At 39.4% G+C, this 11,583-nt stretch overlaps 1 protein-coding gene and 1 pseudogene across 1 annotated transcript; both read left to right on the top strand.

The window, feature by feature from the left end:
• Window positions 1-1,987: 1,987 nt before the first annotated feature.
• LOC115729409 lies at window positions 1,988-8,976 on the top strand (annotated as a pseudogene).
• Window positions 8,977-9,612: 636 nt separating this feature from the next.
• LOC115729410 (60S ribosomal protein L26-1-like) lies at window positions 9,613-10,490 on the top strand. Its single transcript, XM_048279687.1, has 2 exons — window positions 9,613-9,838; window positions 9,922-10,490. Exons 1-2 carry the CDS (start codon window positions 9,613-9,615, stop codon window positions 10,308-10,310), a joined length of 615 nt encoding a protein of 204 aa, XP_048135644.1. The 3' UTR covers window positions 10,311-10,490.
• Window positions 10,491-11,583: the final 1,093 nt, after the last annotated feature.

Genomic DNA, 11,583 nt, shown 5'->3' on the forward strand with positions numbered 1-11,583 from the left:
CCTAACTGTTTACCTATCCAATATCCCTCCAAGCTTTATCGAACTTCTCATTCTAGACTTGTTTACCTTCTAATCGGTACCTCTTTCATGTAGATACCTCTATATCTAATACTTTGTTTACCATTGATGGAAAACTTATAACTTTAGACGTTCTGTTAAGACGCCATCGGCATAATGGCTTGTGCATCTTTCACTTAGTTTTACTCAATCAAAAAACACATTCATAGCCTTTGATTATTTTGTCATTTTCAAAATATCATAAAGGTTTTCCCTACCATTCATGACCGCAATGCTAGAGAACCAATGAATATGTATGAGGAGCGATCGACAAACAATGGGAAGAGGCACCTAGAAAGACGCTCCGATGATTCCGCATGCTTTTTGAGGACGTTTGAAACTGCTAAAAGAAAATGGACTAGATAAATCTTCCAATACATGGAACAATAGAAGCAAAAATTGGGTAAAGGGAGAAAAAGTTACATCTGGATCGAGTAGCCTCCGATCTGAAATCTTCCTCTCGTAGAAAGTTATGGGAAGAATTCCCAGTTTTGGTATGACAAGTCACAACTTGGGTTTGCTGAAGTGTACTTGACAAGGTTAGAGGTCCTCAACGAGGTTAGACGTCTTTGGAGGTGAAACCGTGGAAGACTCTGGCGGTTGTCATCGTGGTACGTATGATCATATTGGAGATGCACGTAGCAGGAACTAGATAGCTTCATCCGGGGAGATTGCCAAGAGAGAACTCAAGTCGAGCCTCTTGACATATTCAATTGGACTTATCTTCACTCAAAAAGTTAAGCCAATGAATTATGGGTTAACTACGATATAATAATTACTCCACATCACACTAATTATCCAATGTAGAACTTTTCGAGCACAACTCACGTATATTTCAACAATCTTCCCCTCATGCATGAATTTAGTGTAAGATTTGGTTGTTCCTTAATTTATATATCATTATGCACCAATATATCTCAACTTGAATTTTCATCAAGGTCTGACTTCATCTTCTATCTTGTTATCCAGACCGAACCATGAAGCCAACAGGCCCGCATTGCTACACCACAAAGCCCACTACCTAGAAACCGTGTCGGTCTGTAGATTCCCTCCTCGAGATATTAACCAAACACCGGAAGTGATTGGGGGCTCACAAATCTACCATTGGCTCCGATAATAATTATTGCAAAAGTAAGCGTTTGAACAACAATTAGACAGAAAGAAAATAAATGACACCAAATTTACTTGGTTCAACCGCGGTAACCTACGTCCAAAAGGGGAAACTAGTAAAGAATTTCACTATGGATCAAGCTAGATAAGGGAAATTACAAATACACTCGAGTCACTCAAACACACCCAGTATTTTCAGCCCTGGTTACACTAAATAACTCACACAGTGTTTAACCCCACAATTTCTCACCAAATAATATTTCGATCTTACAAAGGAATTAAAAAATTTTATTACAAGATTTAATGAGCTCGAGACCCTGAAATAAACCCTTAAACAGACATATATCATATACTACCGCCAGAGGAGTCTGACTCCGATTCGTAAAAATAGGAAATTGTCGTGCCCAAGGCAAAATCAAAGTCGGAGTTTCAATTCTTGAGTGTCCCGAAGGCCCACTCTGCAACGTTCACGTGCCACTAGCGAAACACGGCCAAGCCCGACACTTCCAAATAAGCCTTTAAACAATTCGCCAATAAATATTTATTACCCACAGCGCTTTGCCAGAAATCTTTCCCGATCAACCTTGGAGTCATGCTTAAATATAGAAAGAGAATAGATTATCAATATTGTCCGTACATGTTTCGAGGCGATCTGCACAAGGACCAACAACCTAAAATAGTGGGAGGTCAGTTGATTAATGATCGCTTAATTACTAATATTGGAACGCTCTGCGGCTTGGTCACCTTACAAGAACTTCCCCGTTCCACTTTTTACCTAGTTCAATCTCCATTTTCTCTCATCTCAAGCTCAGCGAGAGAGATGGTAAGTCTTGGAGAAATCCTGAAGGATCCGGACGAGCTCTACCCGCTGTTGAAGCTGAAGATGGTGGCGAGGAATGCCGAGAAGCAGATCCCTCCGCAGCCTCACTGGCGATTCTGCTACTCCATGCTCCGCAAGTTCTCCAAGACCTTCGCTTTCGTCATCGAACAGCTCCCCACTGAGCTTCGCAACGCGGTGAGCGCGGTTTCCGTGGGTTAAGTTTTCCTCTGTAGTGATTTTGTTATGAATGAGCATGGTTGTGTTTTTGTGAAGTTGTGGTCGCTGAAGCAACACCATGCATTAAAGAGAAGAGGAATATGAAAGAATCAAGAAAAAACCCTTACTTTATGGCTTTATTTCGCGAAAAGTATACAACTTACAAAATATTTTCTCAAAAATAATTAGTCAATGAAAAATGTTTTCATTATCGATAACAATTCTTGTCTAAATATTTTCGTGCACAATAAAAATATATTTCCTTTTTTTATTATTTATTTTTCTGCACAATAAAAAAAGCCTAACCTGAGTACTTTTTTAAGAGCATTTTTAAAGAGCTTTGAGCCTCCAAAAGCACACGACAACTTTTTAGATCATTATTAGGCAAAAATAGATTAAAAAAAAAAAAAAATTTCCACCCGTATCTTGTAGGGAAGAAATTTTGCTAGATTATATGATAAAGAGAGCGATTAGCCATGATTGGCTAATTATTTTTTTCAAGAAAAAGAGATGAGGAAAGTTATTGCCAAAAGAAGCACCCCACAAATGTGCAGAGCAAAAAGGATTAAGCGAATACTCAATTAAGTAATTAAACATAATATCATTTCTACTTTCTAGTACAAGTGACCCCATAGGAATGTTAATGGATCGGATCATGTTTCTATGATACCCGACTCGAAACATTAGAGAAGTGTGTTTGGCCTGACCCGAAACACTATAAAAAATAACTCAATATGGTCGGGTCAGTAAGTGTTTCGGTTCGAATATGATGGTTACGTTGTTTTCCAGTCTGTTTTTGCACAACTCCTTCGTTTGTTCGGTTTCTTATTTGATAATTTCCTTTGCGATGTGCCTGTTATATTCTAATTTTTATTCAGCACTAAATGGATCAGAAGTTAAGTATCTCTCTATCTGACCCCAAAAAAAAAGTGTCTCTCAAAATTTGTAATTCCTGACATATATCATCAGAAACCGGCAAAGCGGGTCATTCGATTTCTCTAGTAATATGTATGGTGGTGAAAGCACCACCGTCACCCCCCCCTCAATAACTGCTCCGTCACCTTCTCATTCTCCTATTATAATTCTAGCAACCCCTTATTTTTGGGACTCTTGCACCACCATCGGTTTTGTGGAGAACTATGATGATTCATGAACGTGTCAGCACAATATCTCAAGTGTTTTTGATAAATTCCTTTGAAAATCTAGATTGCTCTGCATTAATAACCGCCATGCGTGCCGTATGGTTGAGTTGTGGATAAAGTTGCCAAAAATGTGTGCCGAAATTATATATATATATATATATATATATATATATATATATATGCGAGGAAAGATAAAAGAAAAAACATTTCCGATAAATCAAAGGTGATCCGATCTTCCTAATTTACTGTGGTTGAATTCCTTTTCCTTATTTGTGGGACATTTCTGGTAAGGCATTTCCGGTTAAATTTTCTCAAGAAGAAAGAAAGGAGAAAAAAAGGCAAAAAATAAAAATAAAAAAATAAAAAATTTTGCGAGAATATTAAAATATTATTAAAAATTGCCAAGTCGGTGCTAGCAGGCCAAAATTGCCCGGATTGATTGAATTGGTACAAATACAAAAGGCTTAAGAAATAATTGGGTAAAAAAAAAAGTTTACTAATGAATTAACATAATTACAACAGGTTTAGGACGTTTTTTGATAATTTTTCGTGCAAGCACTTAGGCTTTGGGGAGACGGCTAATCTTAGACACTTATTCTGCTAAGTTCACCTAAAATCAGTTCCTCGATAGGCTTTTCTCTGTCGTATATGTAAGTCCCCGACGAGAAGTCCACAAAACATGCCAGATGGTCTGCATAAGCTCAATGTTTCCTTGAATGTGGTAATTAGTCGATGGGAGGAGGAACCTCAAGTCCATCTTAGAATATCCGCACTGGAAAGTAGATGTTAATGATGTTATTAGCTAACCCATTTAAATGTTACAACAGTTAAAAATAAAATTGAAAAGTCAAAGAAAGTGTTGTAGGCTCTTTGACGTGAACCATATCTAAGTATCATCTCAAATGAAATTGCATAAAATCTATTAGAACAGAAGGTCTTTAAATCTTTTCAAGTTCCTATTTACCTCCTCAATTATATATTTCGACGCTTTAGGCTTAGACCAAAGTCCTGCCTTCGCGCCAGAGGAAGTGTTAGAATATTTAAATATTGAATTATACACATATCTAATAATTTTAAACTTTTTAGAACAACTTGCAATGGTCCCACAAAATCTCACAATGTCAATGCAGTTCTCATCCATAGATTTATGGGGTCACCTCTTGCTTTATTTTGGTACTTTCTCCTACCTCACTTCTGTTGTCTACTAATCCAATGCAAAAATCTTATCAACTGTTAGACTAGTCAATGCAATTACCACTTGTAAGCATTGCAAATTCTAGTAGAACTGTTAGATTAGTATCTCTCAATGTGCTTTTATCCCTTCAACTTTTCTTTTTCATTTTTGTAGGTTTGCATACTCTATATGGTCCTGCGAGCACTTGATACAGTTGGTTTGTCCCATAACTCTGCATTAATTGTCTTTGTGTTGCATTTTGCAACATATTGTGCTGTTTATCAAACATAGTGGATCTACACTAAACTAGCACTTTTAATTGGCTAATCTGCCCGGTAAAAGAATAAAATAAAAATAAAAAAGGCTAATCTAAGCCAGCTATGCTTTGTCTGTCAAAGATTAACTATAATGCGAACACACTGGAGTTTCCTTTTCATCTTGATGACATTCATGGAAATATCATTGTGGAGGTCAGAGCGGGTTCTCACGTCTAAACTTGAGTTTATTTGTCACCACTAACCATCGTAAATGCAAGTGGAGCATGCTAATGCTGTAGTTGTTAAGGCCCCGGCTGAAAATTACTCAGTTTAATATTCCGTGAAAGAATCAGTTTCAGAATTAGTCCTTAGTTCCTCTGCTAGTTCTTATTTGTTACGATCACGTCAATTAAATTGTTTCCAGCTTCATAGTGACATTATTGTGTGAATTTGTGCGGGAATTTTTTCGTCTAATGTTCCCTTTCCAGAGGATGACACAAGCATACCTACTGATGTCAAAGTGCCTATCCTGAAAGCTTTTCATCGGAACTTTTACGATAAGGAGTGGGATCTTTCATGTGAGTTAAACATGTTGTCATTCTACCTTTTTCTTGCTAGTTAAAGCTTTTAGTGATCTAAGACTGGTTTTCCAAGTATTTAGCCGGCCAGAATTTTATTGAGCTCACTAACTTGAGATCTCTATTGTTGTATTAAGGTGGTACGAAGGAGTACAAGGATTTAATGGACCAATTTTATCATGTTTCCACAGCTTTCCTGGAACTGGGGAAAGGTTACTAACTTATGATTTTTGTTTGTAATTATGATGTGAAAACGTTTCACGAGATCAGGATATTCTCTTCTTCTACATGATCTTCTTTAGCCTTCCAACTTAACCATGTGTGTTTTCTTTACCAAAATACCTAACCATCATAGTTCCGTAACTGTATTATCAGGGTCCTCCAAATGTTCTTTCCAACCAGTTTTGTGGTTTCTCATCGAGAATGAAAACTCAAAACTAAAACTTTCCTGCAATTAACCCAAAATGGTCGAATTGTTTCTACTGATTGATATGATGACTGCTTTTCCTTCATTAACTGTGGCTTTCGACTATACTTGCAGCTATCAAGAGACAATCGAGGATATCACTAAGAGAATGGGAGCAGGAATGGCACAATTTATTTGCAAAGAGGTTTGTGATCTGTGTAATGTGACCCTTGTAATATTTTCCAAGATCTTACTTTAGGAACATGAATCTTTGAAGAGAAAAAATAGAAAAGAAGATAGGCAAATTTTTACGTGGAAATACCCTTTCCAAATCAGAGAGGGAAAAAACTACAGTGCCACATGAAGCAATCTCTTCACCATCAGTATCAGTATGCGCGTTATAAGCTTCAATGTTACAACTATAAAATATATTGTCCCAATATATAACAAGATTCTAGGACATACATAGTTATGATGAAAATTACAAGTATGCCATTAGTAGTAAAAGCTTTGCGCTTAATATTACTTTTCTCCATCAAACTCCACAAATCCCTCACTTACCATGATAAGTAGCCAAGCTAAAGGAACTCTCGCACAGATGAGAGTCATTGTCTCCAATGGAAGAAAATGAATATGATATTGTTTAGTACCAGTGTAACTTTTATTTGTTGAATGGCTGAGCCATTCAACGGGTAGCCCATCCTGCTGTTTACAATGACCGTGGTGGAGTATGGATTTGACCTTAGCTGTTTGGTACAACTCCTCAAAGTATTCACCCGCTTACAAAAAATTGGACTCGTGTAGAAGCGTAGCATTTGGCTTTAATGACCGTTCTTCCATCTTCCAAGGTCCACAGGCTTGTGAACTCACTATTGACTCTACTGTGTGCCGTTTTTTTGGTAACTGATCGGGTTGAATTGGAACAAGTTTGACGAAAAACTATTATCAAGAGGATTTAAAAGCTGGCGGTATTCATTTGCACCAAGCATGCAAGGCTACTTTTAGTCTTGTAGCTTATGGAAGAATTTCTTGTACTGGAGATTGATCTGTTTAATAGGTCATGCACTTACTTATCCTAGAAAGAGTTCCACTAATTTCTTCCCCATTGCAGGTGGAAACAGTTGATGACTACGATCAATATTGTCACTATGTGTCAGGACTTATAGGTTTAGGTCTGTCAAAGCTTTTCCATACTTCTGGAGCTGAAGATCTCGCACCTGATTCTCTACGCAATTCAATGGCTTTGATTCTACAGGTACTGTAAAGACACTTCAGTTTCATGCACATCACCACATATTCTTTTCTCGGACTTTCTAATATTGTTTTATGGATGTGAATATCAGAAACAGGACATCATAAAAGATTATTTGGAAGATATCAATGAGATTCCAAAAAGTCGCGCATGTTTTGGCCTCGTCAGATTTGGAGTAAATATGTAGACAAACTCGAGGTATCTTCAACATGATTTAGGACTATTAACTGCTTACATAGATTGCTCTAGCCCTTTTACCATGTAAAGTTTATTTTCCATCGCCTACTTTGTAGATGAATTATTAAGATATTACGCACCTACAACGCTAAATTTCTCTTTTCTGTTATTGGCCCTATCTACGTAGGACTTGAAGTATGAGGAGAACTCAGCGAAGGCAGTGCAATGTTTGAATGAGATGGTCACAAATGCTTTGGCACATGTTGAAGACTGTCTGACATACATGTCTGTTTTAAGGGATCCTGCTATATTCCGGTTTTGGGCTATTTTTCAGGTACACGATCAATACTTCAAGATGATAGTGTTTCTTATCGGTGACCAAGAGTTGTTGCCTTTCATCTCTCTTATATATAAAAATCATATATATTTGGGAGAAGCTCCTTTGCCAATGCCACTAGTCTTTTGATTATTTGGGAGAAGCTCGTTTGCTAACATTTTCTACTTATTCCTAGATAATGGCAATGGGAAATTTAGCTTTATGCTACAACAATATTGAAGTTTTCAGAGGCGTTATAAACATGAGGCCAGGTAAGAAAATGATCTGCTGGTATTTTCTTTCATCATTACACTTACCATCCTAGACACAATCAAATGATTAGGCATACTTAGATCGAGGCATGACCGAAATATAAGACTATCACCATTCATTATATGTCAAGGCTGTGTATATCCATGAGCCTTTGTACTTCTGTGCATGTTCTGTAGTAGCTCCGAGATAATGATTGCTCAGTTTTTTTGCATTTGTCTACATATACTTTTCAGGTCTTGCTGCTAAGGTTAGGGATTGCACAAGAACAATGGCTGATGTTTATGGTGCTTTCTATGATTTTTCTTGTATGCTGAAGTCCAAGGTATGAAAGTCAAAAAATTGAATGCACTGTCTTTTTTACACACATATGTTTAGTTATTTCTTCTTGAAAATATGCTAGACCTAACCTGCAAAATCATTACCAGATTGTAAAGGCTAGCTATCTTAAATCTGAGGTGGACTTGACAGTGCTCCTTTATGCATGTGAACGGAAACTTTGTCTTCTGCAATAATAATTTTTAATGGGGAACAACTTCTCCTTTGGCGGCAACGCTCAATAGCAGAACGTAAGACTCAGAAATGTTGCGGAATTTCTCCCTTTTTCTTCCTGACTGTGGGGTGGAACTTGCTTGATGATCTGTTATTGCAACTTTTGGCTGCAATAGTAGTTGACGCTTTCATTTGTTACCCACTTTTTCGATCTCCATGCCTTTCGCGCTATGATTCTTTTAAGTACACAATCTAAGACATTGCTCACCAAATTACGCTTTTGGCTCCTGTAGGTTGACAAGAATGATCCTAATGCCACAAAAACATTAAGCATAATCGAGGGTATACAGAAGGCTTGCAGAGATTCTGGCCTCCTAAACAAAAGGTTCCTCTCTCTCTCTCTCTCTCTCTCTCTCTCTCGGTGGTATAGATATCGATGTTGTTCTTATGACTTAAAGGAAATTGTTTTGTGAATTTTGACAGGAAATGTTACATCCTTGCAACTGGACCCAGATGCAGCTCTGTCCTGGTGAGTTTAAACCCATTTTATCTTGCATTATTAGGCTGTTCTAAGAACAATGTGCTGAACAGTAACCCAAACAAAAGGGAGAACAATAGCTTGTCTTGATGTTGACTGCAGGTCACCATTTTGCTCATTACACTGGCAATAATCGTCGCTCAACTCTCTGCAAGAACATCAAGTAACTAGTGTGAGTTCTATCAGCATAATTCGCTCGATCTATGATTAATACAAACTTCTCTTATCATTGTTCAACAGCTTCTGTTCCTTCAATTTTTCTTTTTCTTTTTTCTTTTTGGTGCAGGATGGGATTGTTGGGAACACTCGTGAGTCATAGATATTGTGTTTTCGTGGATTGGCTCGGAATTCTGTCATAACATACTTACAAGTTTTTCCAAATAATCGTTGAGCACTGTTGCAAAACAATTTAGTCTTGTCAGGATGGATTAGATGATACTTTTGATTGGTAATTTACTTTAAGAATGGTCATTGGTCATAGCTATTTACTTCAAATAAAAGCTTCGCGAAAGGAAAAGAGTCGGACTTCCGTTCACAAGTCATCGTTTCGCAACGTCGATAAATGCGTTTGACTTTTTCTTCCCTATTTAAGCATATTTGTTTGTTCTCCGGTATGTTTGCGAAATTTTTCTTAATCTAGTCATCAAAGTGCTTTATCTGATTGTGAAATTTAAAAATTTGTGCCTTGAGTCCTCGAGAAAATTTTAGGTGCTTTTGGAGTGCCACGTCATCTCTTCGCCAGACCATAAAAAAATTTGACACGTGTCCTTGCGGTCCCACTCTCAGCAAATGTTCAAACGCCGCTCCATGTCCGTGAACGCTGGCTCCGTTATCTCTTCCCCCTCCCTCCCTTCTCTCTGTCTTTGTGTCTTCCCGAGGAGAAAGGCCTTCGTCTTCTCCCTCTCTCTGTCTTCCTTCTTCTTGAAAAGATCTCCCACACCACTCACCTCTCTCTCTCTCTCGCGCACAAAGCAAACGGAGACAACCGCGGGCGTGATCCTCTGCCGGTCACAGCCGACCACCATCAAAATCGGTCTGGTTCAAACCTTCGAGCAACTGGTTCAACCCTGGAGGCGGGGTCGGAGGGCTTGATCTCACGAGCTTCCCTCTGATGAGCTCTATCGGCGCCGTCGAGCGTCCGCCGCGTCCTGATGAGCGCCCCGGTGAGCTCCGACCTCCGGTCGAAGTACAACATGCGGTCGATGCCGGGGCGCAAGGACGACGAGGTCCAGGTGGTCCGCGGGACGTACAAGGGCCGCGAGGGCAAGGTCGTCCAGGTCTACCGCCGGAAGTGGGTCATCCACATCGAGCGCATCACCCACCAGAAGGTCAACGGGTCGACCGTGAACATGGGGATTTCTCCCTCGAAGGTCGTGAGCACGAAGCTTCGGCTCGACAAGGACCGCAAGTCCCTGCTCGATCGCAAGGCCCAAGGGCGCGCTGCTACTGACAAGGACAAGGGGACTAAGTTCACGGCCGTGGATGTCATGCAGAACATCGATTAAGAGAGAGAGAGAGAGAGAGAGAGGAAGGTCCTTTTGTACTCAGTTTGTTGACCATTTCGGTTATAATTTTGGTTGTTTTCGGACTCCAGAAGGTTATTTGGCTGATATATCCAAGGATGTTGCTTTAGATGTTTGGAATGCCCTGCTTTTTTTATCTATGAACCAGTTGGATATTCTGTCTCCTACTATAGTATTTTGTTTCAATTTTGCGTGATTGCTTTAGTTCTTTCATGATCATTCTTATTACGTTGTGACTTCGGATTGGCAATTCAAGATTGTGGTTGGCTGGTGCAGTATTATCTTTCCTGAGACCGTGAAATACTTGCAACGAAATAGACTGAATAATGAGTTTGGAATCAATCGCGTATTAGATAATGCAGTTTACATATTCTTACTTTGAAGAACCAGGTCACCTATACAACACTTGTTTCCTATGACCCATGGACCAAATCCAGAAAAGCTGGGAAAAAAAAGAGATTAAAGATAAAAGCAAGTCTCTTTATCTCTCGCGCTCGGCCCCAAGCCAAACCTCACCATCTTCTTCTCTCCGAACAATATCTTTCTAGCTCTGCCAAATGGGTAGCCTTGCCAGCACTCCAAACCGACCCTCTGAACTTTTCATTTTCCAAAAGAAATGCCTTTCTTCAGAGAGAAGCTCGTGCCATCGAGCCCTTCGACCCCGACTCCAGGGCTTGAACCAGTTGCTCGAAGATTTCAACTAGACTGAGCTTGACGTGCAACAGACGCATCCTCTGAAACTTGTACTTTGTTTCAGTTCACTCCTCAAACGTATATTCATTTCGACGAGGAGGGTGGTCGGCTGTGATGGGCTGAGGATCGCGGCGGCGGTCGTCGTTCGCTTCTTGGGACACGGAGAGGAGAGATAGAAAGGTGAGATGTGTGGGAGATCTTTGCAGAAAAATCAAGAAAGAGCGAGGGAGAAGGAAAAAGATGCTTCGCAGCAAAGCAGAAGAGAGAGAGAGAGAGAAAATGCAGCATAAGAGAGAGAACGCACGTAATTAATGAAGAGAGGAAGAAAGAGGGAGAAGACGAAGGCCTTTCTCCTCGGGAAGATGAAAAAACAGAGCAGGGGGAAAAGAGATAACGGAGCGAGCGTTCACGGAGACGGAGCGGCGTTTGAACATTTGTTAAGGGGAAAAATCCAAAAAAAGGCCTGAAGTCTTCAGATTTTTTCAAATAAGGGCCCCAAGTGAACTATGCTTCAAATAAGGGCTCAAAGTGATATAATATATTTCAATTAAGGGCTCGAAGT

Source organism: Rhodamnia argentea, chromosome 5 (genome assembly GCF_020921035.1).
Source record: "Rhodamnia argentea isolate NSW1041297 chromosome 5, ASM2092103v1, whole genome shotgun sequence".
In the NCBI taxonomy this organism is placed as follows: Eukaryota; Viridiplantae; Streptophyta; class Magnoliopsida; order Myrtales; family Myrtaceae; genus Rhodamnia; species Rhodamnia argentea.

Bases quoted from the DNA above. Each gene is read 5' to 3' on its own strand.
- LOC115729410 (XM_048279687.1), top strand. From the start codon at position 9,613: ATGTCCGTGAACGCTGGCTCCGTTATCTCTTCCCCCTCCCTCCCTTCT. The intron at 9,839-9,921 runs GTCTGGTTCAAA...CCCTCTGATGAG, and splicing joins GCCGACCACCATCAAAATCG to CTCTATCGGCGCCGTCGAGC.